The sequence below is a fragment of the Schistocerca serialis genome, chromosome 10, assembly GCF_023864345.2.
Source record: "Schistocerca serialis cubense isolate TAMUIC-IGC-003099 chromosome 10, iqSchSeri2.2, whole genome shotgun sequence".
Classification (NCBI taxonomy): domain Eukaryota; kingdom Metazoa; phylum Arthropoda; class Insecta; order Orthoptera; family Acrididae; genus Schistocerca; species Schistocerca serialis.
The window spans coordinates 212,160,536-212,181,494 of NC_064647.1; the positions used below are offsets into that span (position 1 = coordinate 212,160,536).

General features: G+C 41.5%; 1 protein-coding gene across 1 annotated transcript in view; it reads right to left on the reverse strand.

The window, feature by feature from the left end:
* Positions 1-7,668: 7,668 nt before the first annotated feature.
* The window catches only part of LOC126425053 (uncharacterized), a 34,234-nt gene continuing 20,943 nt past the window's right edge, over positions 7,669-20,959 (reverse strand). The window contains exons 4-6 of the mRNA XM_050087963.1: positions 13,635-13,720; positions 13,169-13,325; positions 7,669-8,283 (exon numbers count right to left, since the gene is read on the reverse strand). Of these exons, the coding sequence (XP_049943920.1) occupies positions 8,177-8,283; positions 13,169-13,325; positions 13,635-13,720 (350 nt within the window). The 3' untranslated portion in view covers positions 7,669-8,176. The remainder of the gene's footprint in view (positions 8,284-13,168; positions 13,326-13,634; positions 13,721-20,959) is intronic.

The following is a 20,959-nucleotide window of genomic DNA, read 5'->3' on the forward strand; positions in this document are numbered from 1 at the left end:
ATATCCCCTCTTGTAGTATCTTTGAATGACTGCTATTACTTCCCGATTGTTGTCTGTTGTTGGAGAGTTCGTCGTCAGTTCGCGTCGGGAGTTCGTGGCGAGTTCAGGCTGCCAGTCAGTTGGAACGCATCTGGAGCGCCGCCCGAACCTGCCAGTTGGAGTGGAGATGTGACACTAGGGCAGTCGGGTTGGAGTACCAGTTAGGGCTCGCCCGACCATTGCCGCCATGAATTACTTGGGCCGGTCCAAGGTCTTGGTAGAGCGTCGGTCCGTCTCCCTACCGGAAGACGCGTTTTGGGTCGCCGATCGTTCATGAGTCGGCTGTGTGTGTGTGCATCGACTACCGATTTGTTTTCGTGTGTGTTTAGTTACTGTTGGGTATCGTTCAGGTCTTCGTGCAAGGGCCGGCCGGAGTGGCCGAGCGGTTCTAGGCGCTACAGTATGGAACCGTGCTACTGCAACGGTCGCAGGTTCGAATCCTGCCTTGGGCATAGATGTGTGTGATGTCCTTAGGTTAGTTAGGTTTAAGTAGTTCTAAATTCTAGGGGACTGATGACCACAGCAGTTAAGTCCCATAGTGCTCAGAGCCATTTGAACCATTTTCTTTGTGCAAGTGTTTGTCAGGTTGTATGTGTAGTTGTCCTTATTTCTACTGACGACTATTTTAGATGTTGTCGGCATTCTGCTGCTGGTCGGTCGGTTGCTGCGGAGTTTTCCTGTGAGTAGCAACGAGTGTTTGAAGTGGTCGAAATAGCCGCCGTCAGGTGCAATTGATCAAATTACTTTACTATTGTTCAGGTGCATCAGCGAAATTTTTTCTGCCTTGTGGCCGTTAGTGTTCTGGTTACCTGCCCTGCCCGCTAATGTACGAGGGCGGTTCAGAAAGTAACCTCCGATTGGTCACAGTGCGGGTTGTGGGGGGAGTAGCGACGCCATCTGTGCGTTCACGCACTCAACAGGTCAGTCGGCATCAAGCCGTGGTCGAGTGAACGTCGTACCTGCGCTAGTTTAGTTTTTGTGGCAGTTTGAAATGTGTGCTGCAATAGAAAACCCCGCCAAATGTGAAGTGCGTGCTGTCATAAGGTTTTTTACAGCCAAAGGATATTCTGCAGCAGCTATTCATCGTGAGCTTTGTGCCGTGTACGGACCAAGAGTTATGAGTGAAGGAGTTGTCCGTGAATGGGTACGTTTATTTAAAAGTGGACGAGAAAACGTTCATGATGAAGAGAGGAGTGGTAGACCATCATTGGTGACTGACGAACTCGTTCAGACAGTTGATGCAAAAGTTCGTGAAAATCGACGTTTCTCAATGTCGGAGTTGTCTACTGGTTTTCCACAGATTTCTAAGACTCTCTTGTACGAGATAGTGACAGCAAGATTGGGTTACCGTAAGTTCTGTGCACGATGGGTGCCCAAAATTCTTACCGACCACCACAAAACTCAAAGAATGGCCTCTGCATTAGACTTTCTGTCACGTTATGAGGACGAAGGAGAACCATTGTTAAACAGAATCGTGGCCGGTGACGAAACCTGGATTAAATACGTGAACCCTGAGACAAAAGAACAATCAAAGATGTGGGCACATTCAAATTCGCCTACCAAACCAAGAAAAGCCTCGCAAGATTTTTCTGCCAGAAAACTGATGGCAACGGTGTTTTGGGATGCCAAAGGGGTGTTGTTGGTTGAATTCATGGAACGTGGTACGACCATTAATCAAGACGTGTACTGTGAAACAATAAAAAAGTTACGACGGGCTATACAGAACAAACGCCGTGGTATGCTGACTTCCGGTATCGTTTTTTTGCACGATAACGCCCGTCCTCACTCTACTCGCAGAACAACGGCCCTTCTTGAGTCCTTCAAGTGGGACGTTATCAACCATCCACCTTACAGCCCAGACCTGGCGCCAAGTGATTATCACCTCTTCATGCATTTGAAGAAATGGCTCGGGTCACAGCGGTTTGATGACGACGAAGAGCTCAAAGATGCGGTCACAGGCTGGCTCCAGGCACAAGCGGGTGATTTTTATGCAGAAGGAATTTCAAAGCTTGTGAAGAGATACGATAAGTGCCTCAATCGCTATGGAGACTATGTAGAAAAATAGTGCAAAAATGTAGTTGTAAGATGTATATATTAAAATATTTTTATTTAACTTGGTGTATTTTTTTAAATCAACCGGAGGTTACTTTCTGAACGGCCCTCGTAATTTCAGGCAGCGTCCTTTCCTCACCTGTTGCTGCTGTCCAACATGGTGTGTAGTTTTGACAGCTTAGTGCACACAAGTATTTGATTGTGGATAGTGAGGCTCGTAACTTTTTGGTCTGATTTCTCATGTACTCTTTCGTGGCAACCAAGTGGTTTGTCGGTCAGTCCGTGAGGGTTCCGACGGATCAAGTATAGTTGGGCTCACCACCTGTCTCACCTGAGTGAACGAGGGCAGACCGACCTCCCTGGAGGCCTTCTGAGTGCCACCGGTGTTTAATTATATCTTGACATCTATTTTAAATTTTAGGCTTATGGTCATTTGTTTTTTCATAAAATTTTGCAAAATTAACTTTTGCGTTTATCTTTCAAGCTTAAACACTCCGGCCTTCTGTCTTTAAAGATTATGGTAATATATTTTGAAATTTTGAAGTTTGATTGTGGACCTCAGCCATTGGTATTGCACCTTGCATATGTTGTTTCTTTAAATTATTTTATTTCTATCTTAATTGGATTCTCATCTTGTTAATTTTTAAGATTTCTTGTTGTTAAACATGCTGGCCTTCTTCCTTCAAAGGTCTATGGTAATATATTGTGGAAATAAATTATGATCCTCAGCCATCTCTATTGCGCTTTGCGTATGTTGTTTTTCCGAATAATTTTATTGGTATCTTAATTGGATTTTATCTTGTTAAGATTTCTTGTTGGAGGCCTTCAGCCGTGAAAGATTTGTTAAATTACAATAAATGACAATTAGAAGCAGAAACTGACTTCAACCCTACAATCCTATTACGTGTTCTGCCCAGCGGGTTTAGCGGGCGTCTCAGTACCTACAGAGGATAAAGATGTATAACGTTAGTGAAGTTTTTTCACATTAGTAATTCGGAGCCATTACCTTTCAGCACGTGCTCGTAGTATTAGACGGCAAGTAAAGGGTTGCCCACATACGTTTCTCATTTTCAGTACTAAGGACTGTCAAGTTCTGTCTGCAGTTTTTCTGTATGTAAAAGCAGAAACTTTGAAGATTTCCCTGAAGTCTCTACGTTGTGCATAGCAGGGTCGTTCCAAAATGCCTGGAATTCTAAACTACAGTTTATTTATGTAGTGCCACAAAGTTAGCTGCATGTATTTTAATAAGCAATACAGACAATTTGTTTGTGAAAATATTTAATTCAGGGCTCCGAGCTTGCAAAGTGTGCAAAATTTTTGCTCGAATTATTGTAGAGGTCTGGAGTTATGACGATAAACAACCAATCTTCAAGTAGTGTTTTTGTGTGTTTTGTAGTCTATAAATGATAAATAATAAATGAGTAATAAATAATTTTACTTTCGACTCTCTTTTGCACCATCTTCTTTGGTGATGTTTTATCTCCACCATTGTCTTTGGTTGTGATATGTATCCAAACATAAGAGAAGTTCTTGTTGTGTATTACGAAAAAAATATGTAATTTAAGTGCCACACCATAGTTCGTAATAGGGTGTCTGTGGAATCTGTCTTTTGGGTACACTCCATGTGTGTGTGTGTGTTTCTGCATCACGTAGTTTTATTAGATGTTGGGGTTATTTAATATTTGATTACAAGAAATACAATCTATAGATGCTTAAAGTGCAGTCTTCATAAAAATTATTATTGTACATAACCTCTAGTACAGATAAGTTATTTGTAATAAAACTAATAATTGCTAGTCAGTATCACTGAATATATTTTTATTGTGTATAACTGTCCATCCTAAAATGGTGCTCGAGAACGATTTAGACGTAAAATGTTTAATATTACACCAAGAGTATGTATAATTAATTACATTCTACCAGTGCCTCAGGTTGCCTATTAGTGCGCTTAATTTATTGGCATAGTACTTTAGGTAATATGAATTTTTTTTCAGTAACCGTGTCCAATCTCTGCGGTAAGTTGATCATTTGCTAATAGTTTGGTGTCCATAGCATTTACTAGCAAATCAATCCCCATTAAAAACCGTAACGTTAAGGTCAATCTCGCTTCTCAAATGACTGCTAAATTTTGAGGACACAATACCTCAATGTAATGATAGTCCTTTTCATGGAGTATAATTAGATATTCGTTTGATTACTACTTTACACCTCCCATAACTAATGTGAATAGCTATTTTTGCTCTAGAAATGTCTTTTAAACTATCAGTGAAATGCTTTCGCTGATCATCTATACTGATGTCGTTTTGTCAGATTCAGTTGCACATTTTAGATAAACCGTAGTGTCAGATACCATAACTGTTTTCTTGCCGACCTTAGACGACAATGTCCCCAATGGAATTTACAAATAGAGATGCAATTCTTGCTCTTGATAGCAAACAAAGTAATTCCATCAAGTCCTTTGGATATGGCGAACCGTGTATCCCACAAGTAGATTACTGCTTACATTCGTAATTAAGGCTGAATGCAATCAAACCATTAATAAACGCATGAGTGGGAATCTCTTAAGAGCTATACATTTATTGTACAAATACTAATATGAATTTTTACTGAGATTCACTTCGCTTGCAACATTTAGCAGTTAAATTAATCATTTCTTTGCTGTTTAACAAGAAATTATAGTTTCATACAGCACGGTTTGTGTACATAGATAACTTTTTCTTTATCGATGAAAAGAATTAGTTTCCAGCATTGGCTGTTTTTATATGTATTTTATTTCTATTTTATATACTATGGCGTTTTGGTTGTGTAGACATTTTCAAACAGCTGCATGCATATCAGAAAACCATATTAGAATACATGGCACAAAGCAATAATTGTAAATAATCACCAGCACAAAAATAGAATAAAAAGTGCACTTATAATGTTTAACCCATTAAACACATATAGTTTGGATTACTGTCATATAATTGGTAAGTCAGAGCGTGGATCACATGATAAAGTAAAATGCAATTAAACACCATGTAGATACAGCTAAAATTGCTAAGTGGACAGTAGTTGAAAAGTCATATAAGACAAAGCTTTAGCGCATAATCGGGCTTGAATGCTGTTGGAAACCATTTTAGAACATGACATTTTCAGTTATGAGTAAAAATATGGAAATGTACTTAGTATGAATATATCAAAGTGGCTAAACAAATGTACACAAATATCCCTCATTTGGCATTAACAAGTAAGTGCGCAGCTGACTGAAGTATCCAAGCATGACTCATGACAGGGAAATTCTGGTACAAGCAAAGCTGTGACGGCGGGTACTTGGATAGCTCTGCTAGGTGAACACTTGCACGCGAGAATCAGAAGTTCCAAGTTTGACTCGTAGTACAGCACACAGTTACTGAAACTGCCAGGAAGTTTCACATCAGCATACCCTCCCCTGCAGAGTGAGTATGCATAACAGAAATAAGGCTGCTTATAAATGGGGGCCGGCCGTTGTGGCCGAGCGGTTCTAGGCGCTTCAGTACGGAACCGAGCGACCGCTACGGTCGCAGTTTTGAATCCTGCCTCGGGAATGGATGTGTTTGATGTCCTTAGGTTAGTTACGTTTAAGTAGTTTTAGGTTCTAGGGGACTGATGACCTCAGATGTTAAGTCCCATAGTTCTCAGAGCCATTTGAGCCATATAAATGGGGAATGAGGAAGTACAAAAGTCATAGAACAAATACCATTAAATCAGGGGTGGAAATATACAAGGGGTATGTTGGAAAAATAACTCCATGTGGGAATAAAGAAGTATATGTAGAAAGTAGTAGATATTATTTTGGTTTAGTCTTGCTTTAGTTACGTGCTTAACAGACAACGTCCACGAAACTTTTATGCTGTGAACTGTGCAATTTAAGCAACTTTCATAAATCGTCCACTCTGAAGGATCAGCAAATGTAGCCCTTCAATCCACCTGTGTCTTATATCTTCCATTTAGTCTGATGGCATATGATTTGGGTCCAGTCATTTTTATGTCTCTCTTCTCCATATCCCTAATTGAAAGTCGTGATCATCTATCTGCATTTTTTTTAAGCAAGTTATTTATCTCATACATTTTAAGACCATGCATACAGCTATTATTCCTTGATTGTTTGCAAAATATTCTGTAATGTTTCCTTATAGATGCTCTCTGCCTTGGTCTCAGCAGTCATGCCCCTGATTAGCTTCTTTTGGGCGTCACTGTTGAAGAAGTGATATTAAAAAAAACTTATTCGATGGCATCATTGTATGGCAGTTTCACGTATGTAGATAACTGGCAATGTAACTGCTTATTTACCGCTTTTCAAGAACTCAGTGCTTACACACAATTAATTGTATTACAGAAATCAAATTAATTTCCATCTAAATGTTTTACGCCGTTTACCAGACATTGTATTTCCGTACTTGATTATCAAAGACAATTTATTGTACCTGTGTACATAACTCTTATATGAGCAAAGTAAGAGTTATTAGAGGGCTTTCCTTCTACTATATGTATGTCAGTCTCAGTGATATACATTGTTTTGAAGGGAACTGACTTGGAAAAAAAAAAAAAGAAATCTAAATATTTAGTGAGGCATTTGACAGATTACCCAAGTGCTTGAACACGTATAGGTGAGAATGCAATTCATAATTCTAAATCCTCTATTTTGCAAAGCTTATATGTTTTGCTTTAGAGAAGAGCTGCCTCCAAGTATCACACTGTGGCACCAATGAATGAACACACGTATTTGCGTTATTTTACTTTTATGAGTTTCAAAACTGGGAAATCTTTTGAAACCAAAATAACTTTGACTTATTTGTTTTATCTGTACATTGTATGACTTTACCGTTGGTGTACTCCATTTTTCAAAGATTTTATGGTTCATCATTGAAAGTCAGAGTGAGCTTAGATAATTTAGAACCAAAAACAACAGATGATTGTTGATCAACACAGTAATTTCTTCCGATGCAAATGAAGTGTGAATTAACTGAGTCACTTAACGCTATTTAATAATAAATAATAAATAAATAATAAGCTTAGATAATTTAGAACCAAAAACAACAGACGATTGTTGATCAACCCAGTAATTTCTTCCGATGCAAATGAAGTGTGAATTAACTGAGTCACTTAACGCTATTTAATAAAACTGCCAAAGCGAAGAGTACGCTTTAAGACCAGACAGAGCAGATATTTCAGTACAACTATTGCTTGTACGACACAATGATGCAATTGACACTAGCAACTCTTCAGATAGGCCATTTAAAGCCCTAACTAGTGATATTTCATAATTTACAGTTTTGAGTTATTGATGGATTATATACAGAAATTTCTTAATTCAGCAATACTACAAAAAAAAAAACTAATTATTCAGGCGCCATCCCGCCAAATTAAGAATAAATGTGCTCACGTTTTCGATCATTATAATTATTGGCAAGTTCCTTCTGTTACACACTGTCCAACAGAACACTGCTGAACTGTCTGCAATATTTTCATGAAATGGATCTAGTTGCAAAAGTAAATTGGCAAAGCTTGAATAGAAACTTGGCATTTATTAATTTCAATAAAAATACATTCACATATTAATCTTCAGTCAGAAACATTAGACAGCTGGAACATCTCACATTTTGTCCTACAAAGCACATGTTCATTAGTCACTTACAAAAATAGAACTGCAGTGGCAGAAATTAACGTTTGTCTGAGTTCATTGAAAAGCACATAGTGAATTACCCTTTCCCAGAAGCAACAGTTGAGGATGGTATACACGAATTTCTATGAAAAAGTGCAAAATTAATACCTGAACACTTCTGTGCTATCTGGAATCAGTTACGGAATTATCTGTTTGTGAAAATGGGAAGGGCAAGTTGCGTCAGAGATATATGGCTTCTGAAATATAGACACTATTCATTATAAACGTTATGCCTGGATGGTAGATGCGCAGGCAAAAACAGAAGAGAAAACTGATACCTTTGGTTCCTTCCACATTGACAGATGTATGCACAAGTAAGAATCAGAGCCAGCAGTAATTCCATCAGTGGCACATTTCACATAAGTAATGGAGAATTAAGCTGTCAACACTAGTCACCTTCCTTCACATCTCTGCAGTCTCGCTGTCCTCTAACAGCCTGACAGAACCTGAGTTGGTACGTAGAGTCTGGTAGTAGCTGTAGACAACTATGAGGACGTACCCACCCAACACTGGAACATGAAAGTGAGAAATACACAGAGGGTAGAGGCAAATGTTAAGCAAAGCAAATACATTGAGGTATTACTGAGAAATAAATCACAGGGGCTGGATTAGAGAAAGTAAAAGGTTTTGTTTAGACTGAAGTAAATTGTCTTTTTCTACAGAATGACTATGTTTCGGAGACGCCATCACAAAAGAGTACCTTCAGGGATACGTTAATAAAAGGCAAACAAACTGTGGCAATTTAACCTGTATGCTGTATTAACAGAAACTTTTGTTACAATACTTAACGCTACTCACGTTTTTTACCAACTAAATTTAACCTAGTAAATCATAAGCAAAGCTGCTGCTTTTAGAAAAGCTACTGGTTCCTCATGTATAGTAAACAATTGCTGCTTATCTTCCACTGACAGCTCATTAAGTGTCACACACATATTCCAGTTTTTCAGTTACAGTGTGTAGTATGTATGGAGGTTTATTTACAGCACTAATTGGTTAATTCAGGGATTTAGAGATCCAGATTCAAAATTTCAGTTTATATTGCTAGATGATATGACTAATAAATTAGACTTTATTTGTAAATTTATGGAGATTCCAAATTTTGTGCTGTACCTATTGGTATCTTTTTAAAAACATAAGTGCGCCCTTTTGTCTTGTTAAGGAATGGTGGGGCACCTGAAATGTTGGAGTCAGTCTGTGAGCTATTGTTGAGTAGTACTTTAGATAGTGCAATGTTCTTAAGAATGACACCTGCTAGAATCCCAATCTTATACAAAGTTTTAGTCTGTCACAAGTATTCACTGGCGTGTATACTCCAATAAGGAGTGAAATTGTGTCCAATGTTCTTAACTGAACTGGGCCATGCAGTTTTGATAGACAGTCTTCACACCAGTTGTTCATGGGGAAGAATGCTCACCTGAATGTGCTGGATAGTTTAACATTCTGAGTGTGGGACTGCTATTCTGTTATTCTGCGCAACGGATTAATCTGAGATGTACCCTTTACCCTGTGGCTCCTGCAAGATGCAATTTCCACCCCCACACTACTACAGAAGTCAGACAGACTCTCCTAACGTTCTAAAGAGAAATGCCTGAAAAACTTTCAGCAATAAATATCTTCTGGAGTCGTCCATTGTAAGAAAATGACACAAAAATTCACAAAATTTCTTGCATAACTAGTGGGATACTTGGGTACTGGAGTAGTGCTAGTTAGTGTAAGAAAAACATGAAACTAACGAAAATTATTATTTGTTTTGCAAAAATTCTGAGGAAGCACAATGGCACTTTTAGTTATGAATCGAACAAGTTATATCCTGGTTCTTTTCGGAATGTGAACTTACCTCTCAAGGATAGGATTCACTAATGAAATTTCTATACAAAGTTTAAGATTGTTATTAACTTGTCAGAATGGCTGAGAACCTTGCCTACTCAACTTGAATAATTATCCGTTAGAATGTTGCTAGGTACGGTCAAGGCTGTCGCGAGTGAAACGCAGTGAAGTGTACTGATGTGGAGGAAATATGGGGCTCCCAATGGCTGTAGCACACAATACCATAAGCTGCGATGACAGCTGTCTGTGCCACTCGCTGCTGACAAATAAGAAAACTCTCGTTCTATCTGGATTGACCTTCGCCAATCAAACTCTCCCTACGCCTTGATGAAGTCAAGGACTCCTATACGCCCCTAGTCTAACTATTGGCGTAGTACACCAGTCAGATAACCAGTCCACCACAATGCCACTGAAAAATTCGCTAGCAGGCGTTTAACTATAACTCTGTCTGTTCACACCGCACAATAAGTGTGTCGGCCAACACAGTGAACAACGCTTAATTGCAAGTACACTATATAGAGTCGCACTTCGATTTGCTCTCTACAGAGGTGCTCTCCCAGTGAAGTACTGAGGAGAGACTTGTTCCTTGCTCTTTGAGTACATGTACGAGCGCGCATGCTCTCGTTACGTGTTCTCGCTCCAAGTGCGACAATGGAACGGCCCCTCTCCATGCCAGACGTGAAGGGGTATATCTTTTGGTCTCTTCCATTACTCCTTCAGCTCAAGGTGTCAGAAATATCGTCTTCCAATCATCATCGCTCTTCTAAAATGGGAGAATGACGTTTCGTTTAAGGCAACCAATCCGGAAACCTGTAGTATCGGCTTTTGTCGTTTGCTGTCTCCCTGTGAAAATCTCTGAAACTGTGTGCTATGTTGTAAAGAATGCGTAAACTGGGCGCTCCCACACAATGTAGCAGAATTTGCTTTTAAACCGAACACGGGATCGTTCCCCCTTTTCACTCAGGCCAACGCTGTCTGCTCTAAGGGTGGTCACCGGCCGACATATATAGGCTGAGTCGTCCTCTGAAGGGACCGGCCCCCTGGCGTGCGGTTTGCATCTCCCAAACTAAAAGCAAGCCCCTGCGACCGTAGTGTCTTGAATGTGTGTGTGTATGCCAGCCTCGAGTATTTCAACCACGGTGCGCTTACTTGTTATTTGCATTTCGTTTACATGAATTCATACAACATTGACTTTATCTTATCGAGTTTGGGTTCAAATGAAGCATCCTGATGTGCGGAATATGATTGTGAGGGCGGAATATGTAAGCAACGAAGGTCAGGAGACCACGACGACTTGCAACATACTATTGCAAAAGAGTGGAACGCGAAGTGACAACAAGAGCCTTTGTTTCACATGCTGAAAATGTTGATAGTTTTCACCTATAGATGGCGACAGATCAACGTATATAAAACTAAGAAAGTAGGAGAATAATGGGTAGCATTGTTGTATTGTCTCATTTATATTCGGCGTGTTTCTGCACACACTGATGTGGACAGCTCCACATACTATCAAAATCTTAGCAGTGAAGTTAATACTTATAAATTATTGTCATCTCTGTGACTGTCTCTCAAGAAAGATTTAATCTTCAATGTAGAGATTCAGTTCAGGATTCGTTGATTTTTGTTGATGCTGATCCATACAGTGAAGAGGTAATGCCGGTTACACTCAGTTAACATGCCATTGCCTCTATTATTTTTAGTTATGTAAGTAAATACGAATTTGAACTACTGTTTGTGGAAATATATCTTTATAAAAAGTGATTCTCCTGAATGGACGTGTTTATGTGCTAATAAGGAACAGCGTCAGTTTTATCATCACCATCATCCACTAGTAAGCAGTAATGGGTATTTCTCCTTCTGCAGCTTCAAAATCTCTTTAATTCATCAACAGTAAGGGCTTCCTGCACCACTTCTTGCTGGACGTTGTTATTACAGCACTTTATGCCAAAACCTTTCTATCTACTAGCATCTTAACAGCACGTGCACTACGTCCACTGGCGTTTGAAAGAGCCAGTTTTAATACCATATTGTGAAATATGGTTTGTACTTCTTTTTTCATTTGTTTAAAACATTTTCTTTATAATGTATCATTTTATTAATTACGCTTGATTGAATTTTTCTCTACGTCTGTGAGAGATGGTTGTTTAATCATTTTTATCTGTACTACTGGTGATCAGGGACACCAAATAAAAAAGCGCAGTCTTAAATAAACTTATGATTCCTGTATTGGTGTTGCATTTAAATAGACTACACATCAATTCATGTACTTTGGTGATTGTCATGCACTTCCATTTATGCCACATTCTTTTCCTATCTTGCATCAATCATGAAATGAATTTGCATTATTGAATATGGTCATTGAACAAGACGGGAATATTTCGCGTAACAGATAACGTCTTTAAGCTAGCTTATAGGGGAAGGCGACGAAACGGATGTTGCATTAAGGCTTATTTTTTCGCACATTCCTTAATTCCATTCTTATATTCTTTTCAGGGCATACATACGTTCCGTATACGTTCATATTTTTTGGATAGATACATGGAAGTGGACGGGGCTCGGAATATTTGGTATAAGAATAATCTAAGGAGATGGGAAGATTCTTTGTTCACTAATAATGACAATTTATCTTAGTCAAGCACGGAATTGCCACCGATATGAGCTTTAAACCACATTAACAGTTCAGAGTATTCACGACACAAAATTCAACGTTCTATTTCATTCAGTGACTGTTGATTTAGCAGAGGGTCGCTTAACCCACATCAGACAGGGATGCTGTGGAAACACTGATTTTATTGTAAGCGGAACCTGCCCCTTCTTCGAGATAGTATTTCGTTCATACAGATAAAAGCAACAGGATGACACGTCCCAGATTAATTTCTACACTTTATACAGTTATCTTTTTACAGTACGTTATTTGAAATCTTAGCTTCTAACTTCAAGGTGAATTGCACCTTTTGTGGCAACTCTTCACTGCCATCGCTAGGTCTCTCGATCGCCAGATTGTGGACCAGTACTTCACTGTTACAGTTATAGGTGGCTAACTGTAACAGATAAGAAACTTTGCAATAGAATCTGCATATTACTCTTTCACAGATGAGGTAACTCTGTTTGATTGTGTACAGAGGTGACAAACTGTTCCCATAAGCGAGCAAAATTTATGAAAACTTAACAGAGAAAGAGTGTGTGTGAGTGAGTGAGAGAGAGAGAGAGAGAGAGAGAGAGAGAGAGAGAGAGAGAGACATGGGCAGATATTACTAAGACTAAGAAAATAACTATTACTAGAGGATAGTCCAAATGCAATGTTTCTGTGAGGCACATGTAAGACAGTGACCTATAATACAACGGATACATAAATAATAAGGCTGAATGAAGTAAGGGCACAGTTCCACAAAAATCATTTTTAGAATTAGGAAATTAAATGTGTTTCAATAAAAAAATTGAATTAGTTTTTCATAAATTGTGAAAATAGCTCATTAAGATATTTCAAGTACCGTAGGCGACAGTGAAACAGCAAATGAGTAAGTGCAGTGACTTTTGCACCAGACCGTATAATAGTAGTATACTTACACACATAGATGACGGTAAAGGCATACTCAATAGAGCCGATGAAAGCCGTGTGGGGATGTGGGAAATGAGCAATGCATAAGATAATGCCTACTACAGCCGTTCCTACATCCACGACGGCTTCCACAGCCATCCATGGAAGAAGCATGCCAGCCTTCTTCTGGAATGTAAAAGACGAAGTTGACGTTACTGGATACAGATCTGTGTCTTTAATTTAAGATATGTTGGGAGCACTCTGTTTTTGTCATCCTGAAAACTAACTCCCATGACATTTACTAAAAAAAAGAATATTTTAAATAGAACGGTTACCACGTGCTTCTAACCAAAATATGACAGTAACAATAATAATACAGAAGCAATACGGTCTCAGCATTTCATTACCAACACCAGGAAAGGAACAAACAGTTTCTAAAAGGATTTTTTTCAGTTTCCGTTGAATACAGTGTACTTATGTAATAAGACACTTCACCTGAATGGCTCCAGTGAGGAGAAGTATGCTACAGACAATACGGATAATGGACAGCGCGAAGCCTATAACGATTTGTGTCAAAATAACTGAAACAGAAACATGAAAAAGTATTAGTTGTCTTTCTCATAACTAAGGCAAGAAAAAATCACAATGCAGATAAATCACTGTATTGTCCCTGCATTCTATAAACACAGTCATGGATCTACATTTATAATGTATACTAAGCAGTGGGATTGCTACTTCAATTGAAGGTACTAAATAAGTTCGTTAACACATATGAGCTCATAACTCGATCTGAGTTGCGCCCATGATAATAAATTATACTCTGGAGAACCGAAGAAACAGGTACACCTGCCTAATTTCGTGTAGGGCTCCAGCGAGCACGCAGAAATGCCGCAACACGATGTGGCATGGGCTCGACTAATGTCTGAAGTAGTGCTGGAGGAAATTGACACCATGATTCCTGCATGGCCGTCCATATATTCATAAGAGTACAAGGGGGTGGAGATCTCTTCTGAACAGCACGTTGCAAGGCGTCCCAGTTTGGTGGTCAGCGGAAGTGTTCAATCTCAGAAGAGTGTCCCTGAAGCCCCTCTGTAGCAATTCTGGACCTGTCGGGTGTCGCATTGTCCTGCTGGAATCGCCCAAGTCCATCGGAATGCACAATGGCCATGAATGGATGAGATGATGAGACAGGATGCTTACGTACGTGTCACCTGTCAGAGACGTATCTAGACGTATTAGGGATACCATATCATTCCTACTGGACAAGCCCCTCACCATTACAGATTCTCCACCAGCTTGAACAGTCACTTGCTGCCATGCAGTGTCCATGGATTCTTGAGGTTGTCTCCATAGCCGTACACGTCCATCCGCTAGATACAATTTGACACGAGACTCGTCTGACCAAACAACATGTTTCCAACTATCAACAGTCCAATGTCGGTGTTTACGTGCCCAGGCGAGGCGTCAAGATTTGTATTGTGCAGTCATCAAGGGTACACGAGTGGACCTTCGGCTCAAAATGCCCATATCGAGTGGTTCGCACGCTGTCACTTCTTGTTGGCCCGGCACTGAAATCTGCAGCAGTTTGCGGAAGGGTTGCACTTCTGTCACGTTGAACGATTCTCTTCAGTCGACGTTGGTCCCGTTCTTGCTGGATCTTTTTCCGGCCGCAGCGATGTTGCAGATTTGATATTTTACCGGATTCCTAATATTCACGGTACACTCGTGAAATGGTCGTACGCGAAAATCTGCGCTTCATCGCTAGCCCGGAGATGCTGTGTCTCATAGCTCGTACGCCGACTTTTTAACACCTCTTTCAAGCCCACTTCAATCTTGATAACCTGCCACTGCAGCAGGCCGACCGCAGTGCCGTATTCTGTCTGTTTACATACTAGAGTTGTCGAGAAAGTAAGTTCCGATAGGTCGCGAAATGGAAACCACAGTGAAAATCAGAAACGTTTTATTTGCAACAGTTAGGTATACCTTCCACCTGCATTTTTACATAGCCGCCGCTCCAATTTTGAGAGTTGTCGTAGTGTTGTATCAACTTTCCAATATCCTCGTCATAAAAAGCAGCCGCCTATGCTTTCGGCCAGTTATCTGCACTGGTCTGCAGCTCGTTGTCTGTGGAAAAATTTTGTCTTCATAACCAGATGTTCATGTGAATAGAGATGAGACTCAGCGGGAGCCTGTTACGGACTGTACTGTGGGTGATCAAACACTTTTCATCGGAAACGCTGCAAGAGCATTCCCTATGCCTCTTTACGTGCTCACTGTTCAGTCAAAACTGAAAACGCGACACGATCGGGTTCCATTTCGCTACCGATCGTCACTTACTTTCTGGACAACCGTCGTATATCTGTATTTGAATACGCATGCCTATACCAGTTACTTTGGCGCTTCTCCGCGCCGGGAAGCGGCTTTCCCCGCCGGAGGTTCGAGTCCTCCTTCGGGCATGGGTGTGTGTGTTGTCCATTGCACAGATTAGTTTAAGTGACATTAAGTAGTGTGTACACATAGGGGCCGATGACCTATGCAGTTTGGTCCCATAAGATCTTACCATAAATGTACAAATTTTTACTTTGGCGCTTCAGTGTAGTTCCACGGTGAGAGAACTTCTTTATAATTAACCTTTACAATAGAGGTTAATTTGCCTGACAGAAGAAAGGAAATGAATGGATAGGAAGGAAACTTATTAACCGATTATTTAGGTAAGTTTGATGATGAAAAAAACGACCACGCTACATGGACATTCATGATGTTACTTAATCCATCACAGATCGTGCCTGTCTAGAGAGACGTGCGTGTTAAAGGGCCCTTCCGGAATAGAATCCAGATAGAATCCACCTGGTGTATTAACAATAAGGTTCGGTGTACTGACTGGCATGGACGTGGTTTTTAGGTGGTGGGTAGTGGGCTGGTACCGATGTCCAACCTTCGTTACGCGATTCTGGAGTGTTAGGAAGCGTCACATTTCTTCAAACAATCGAAGTTTCGACACCTCTGCTGCGATCATCTTCAGGATCTTCTGGTGTCCACTGCAGATGAGAGCTGGATCTACAGTGGACACCAGAAGATTCTGAAGATTATCCCAGCACAGATGTCGAAACGTCGATTGTGCGAAGAAATATGACGCAGCCTAACAACACAGAGGATTTTTAGTTCAATGATAACGGCCGCGGAGGCGTGCAGATTTCGTAAATTGCCAACACTTTCACACCAATAACACTAGCTGCAGACAGTTGGGATACGCATATTGCGCCGCGGAGGTAACAGAGGATGGTGACACGCAGGGCATCCATCCACCCGTTGAATTAACCACGCCATATCCGTTAACAGCCATGCCGAACCTGCACCGATGCTGGACAAGAGCGCAAGATAAAGAAGAGCAGTCTAATCAAATAACGTTTACAGTCCAAGTACGCTCAACTCTACTCTGTCCTGTCTAAGTCTCTTCATCTCTGCGTAACTGCTGTAAACTACTTCCATTTGAACCTCCATTGACGAGGAGTGTCAATAAGTAATGCAACATTTTTCTGTCGGGCAGATTCGGTTGAAAAAAAAAATCGGAATTTGCTGTTGGAGTGAGTCCCTATAGTTTCATTTAGAGCTCCGATAAGTGGCGGCGCTATACATAACTTTGAAAATGGCTTCTCAGTTGCGGAATGTTTATGAAGACTTGGCAGTGAACATAATCACGGCGAATCGTTGGGCAACGAGAGGACTTTCTTGTTGTAGGTGATTGACGGATCACCATCAGACACATCGCTGCACATCTGGACGTCTCTGTTGACAATGCTGACACACTGGGGTACTCAAAGGTGTGGGTTCCTCGGCGCCTAACGCAAGACAGAAAGAGCAACGGAGAACCATCTGTGCGGGACTACTTATGCGTTACGAGGCTGATCGTAAACAATTTTTTGTCGAATATAGTCACAGGCGACGAAAGATGGCTTCGTCACTTCTAACCGGGAGCGAAACGACAACTCATGGAGTAGCGCTACTCCTCCCTTCCTCCGAAGAAAAAGTTACTAGGTCTACAACTTTGCTTCCGCCGTTTCTTCTCGAAGTTCGGAGCTTTATTGTGAAAAACTTACAAACAAATTATGATTCATAGTATTTCCCATCGCTGGCCACTACATTCTTCCATCTTTCGGATAGCATACGAATCCCGTGGCGGAAGAACTGGGCGTCTTTTGTGGGGGTCCATGGATCGATTCAATTTTGCACTTGTTCATATGAGCGGAAGCGCTGGTCAGCCAGACTGTATGTCACTATCGAAAAAGGTGGCAGTCAGACAGAGCAGCGTATGGAGAGTCGGCGGGAGGGATAGGACACCTCATTTCAACCTTTACATGTATATTTCGACGGGTTTTGCGCCATGTGGTCGAGCACCGATCTGCTGCAAAATTACCTTTACGTGTCTATCGCTGTATTGTGGCCGTTTGTGATTCAGTGCTGGACTCGGACGCATCAGTTGCTTTCGATAATGATGTCCTGTGACTGTATCCGTCTGTTTCAGTAGCTACGAAAACGTTCTGTCCTCCACCGCGATGCCGGTCTTCGACATCAAAATCAGCGTTCTTAAGGCGTTGAAAACATTCTATGCACGTTCTTCCACTAATACACTACTGGCCATTAAAATTACTACACCACGAAGATGACGTGCTACAGACGCGAAATTTAACCGACAGGGAGAAGATGCTGTCACATGCAAATGATTAGCTTTTCAGAGCATTCACACAAGGTTGGCGCCGGTGGCGACACCTACAACGTGCTGACATGAGGAAAGTTTCCAACCGATTTTTCATACAAAAACAGCAGTTGACCGGTGTTGCCTGGTGAAACGCTGTTGCGATGCCTCGTGTAAGGAGGACAAATGCGTATCATCACGTTTCCGACTTTGATAAAAGTCGGATTGTAGCCTATCGCGATTGCGGTTTACCGTATCGCGACATTGCTGTTCGCGTTGGGCGAAATCCAATGACTGTTAGCAGAATATGAAATCGGTGGGTTCAGGAGGGTAATACGGAAAGCCGTGCTGGATCCCAACGGCCTCGTATCACTAGCAGTCGAGATGACAGGCATCTTATCCGCATGGCTGTAACGGATCGTGCAGCCACGTCTCGATCACTGAGACGTTTGCAAGACAACAACCATCTGCACGAACAGTTCGACGACGTTTGCAGCAGCATGGGCTATCAGTTCGGAGACCATGGCTGCGGTTACCCTTGAGGCTGCATCACAGACAGGAGCGCCTGCGACGGTGTACTCAACGATGAACCTGGGTGTACGAATGGCAAAACGTCATTTTTTCGGATGAGCCCAGGGTCTGTTCACAGTATCATGATGGTCGCATCCGTGTTTGGTGACATCGCGGTGAACGCACATCGGAAGCGTGTATTCGTCATCGCCGTACTGGCATATAACCCGGCGTGATGGTATGGGGTGCCATTGGTTACACGTCTCGGTCACCTCTTGTTCGCATTGACGGCACTTTGAACAGTGGACGTTATATTTCAGATGTGTTACGACCCGTCCCTCTACCCTTCATTCGATCCCTGCGAAACCCTACATTTCAGCAGGATAATGCACTACCGCGTGCTGCCGGTCCTGTATGAGCCTTTCTGGATACAGAAAATGTTCAACTGCTGCCCTGGCCAGCACATTCTCCAGATCTCTCACCAATTGAAAACGTCTGGTGAATGGTGGCCGAGCAACTGGATCGTCACAATACACCAGTCACTACTCTTGATGAACTGTGGTATTGTGTTGAAGCTGCATGTGCAGCTATTCATGCACACGCTATCCAAGCTCTGTTTGACTCAGTGCCCAGGCGTATCAAAGCCGTTATTACGGCCAGAGGTGGTTGTTCTGGGCACTGATTTCTCATGATCTATGCACCCAAATTGCGTGAGAATGTAATCACAAGTCATTTATAGTATAATTTATTTGTACAGTGAATACCCCTTTATCATCTGCATTTTTTCTTTGTGTAGCAGTTATAATGGCCAGTAGTGTAGTTCCCTCACTATTGGTCTTAATCAGCATTTTAAGAGCCACATACGCAGATTTCTTCATGTTAAAGCAGAAAAGTAATACTTCCCGCAAATGGCGAGAAATGGGTGCTTAAGTTAACGTACGTAATAGAGAATAACCTTATGATGCAATCAGAAATCGACTAAAATATTTATGGCATTATGTTTACAGATGCCGAAGCTTATTGTATTACACCTATGACCAACCACCTGAACTCCACTTGCCGCTACTGCCGTCTATTGCAAAACGGCGGAAGCAAAGATGTAGACCTAATAAAAGCCACACTTTCAGCCGGTAAAGTCATGACTTATTTTGTTTGAAGTCCTCCATCATAGTGGAGCGGTCAACTCTGAAATGTATTATGCAGCCCTCAGGAAACTGAAAAAAAAATAAACAGCAAACTTCTCCTATTCCCTGAAAACGCAAGGCCTCACTCAAGTCTGCGCTCTCTAGAGAAGCCCGCAAAACTCCATTGAGCTATTCTTCCTGATCCACCCTACATCCTGGCTCTTGCACCTCACTTCCATGCATTTGGCCCGGTGAAGAATTCACTATACTGAAAGAAATATTCGGATGGTGAGTTTATTGACGCAGCAGGACGATGGATCCACTGTCGACCAGTGGAGCGGTACCATGTGGCCATACAGGCCCCTCCCGTTCTTACCCCACCACTGCCCTCCATTTTCAAATTGCCTCCCTTTAGACGCCTGAGGGTGTGTTCCATGATCCTCCCCCTTCTGCTAATCAGATTGTGTCACAGACCTCTCTTGTTTCCCTTGATTAGACTCCCTTTTTGTCCGAAATTAATTTCCTGACAACAGCTGTGTTAGCTGTAGATGTAGTGACAGCTGTAGATTTACTGCCCAGTAGTGACATATGAACGGATACGTCGGAGTTGGACACGAACCCGGATTTCATACTTATCACGAGAGGTCACCTAAACCACTATCGGCTATCCGGACCGATCCAAACATACATATGTATATCGTACAGCTGTGGATTGTTAACAGTGTCTGTTGCTTCAGACATGCGTGCAGCTATTACAAGCCAAGGCGGTCGTGCGATGATAATAACATTAGTCTCGATTCTGTGTTGTCTCATTCCACCTGTTGCTGGAAGCCAAATAATGTTGCGTGCATTACATGATGAATTTAGTGGACTACTATATAAGGATATACGCAGTGTGACACACTGAAAATGGAAAAATCAAAGCCGGCCAGGGTGGCCGAGCGGTTCTAGGCGCTACAGTCTAGACCGCGCTACCGCTACGGTCGCAGGTTCGAATCCTGCCTCGGGCATGGATGTGTGTGATGTCCTTAGGTTAGTTAGGTTTAAGTAGTTCTAACTTCTAGGGGACTGATGACCACAGATGTTAAGTCTCATAGTGCTCAGAGCCATTTATTGGAAAAATCAGTTTTGTGGTATGAACTGCACAATTTTATATTGATTCTCTACGGGCTTTGATTGATGCAATCATCTTCAAGGAGAAAAAATATGAATTATCTACTCATTTCCGTCATACATTAAAGGCCGGCCGCGGTGGTCTAGCGGTTCTAGGCGCGCAGTCCGGAACCGCGCGACTGCTACGGTCGCAGGTTCGAATTCTGCCTCGGGCATGGATGTGTGTGATGTACTTAGGTTAGTTAGGTTTAAGTAGTTCTAAGTTCTAGGGAACTGATGACCACAGATGTTAAGCCCCATAGTGCTCAGAACCATTTGAACCATTTTTTTAAAGCGCCAAAGAAACTGGTATAGGCTTGCGTATTCAAATACAGAGATAT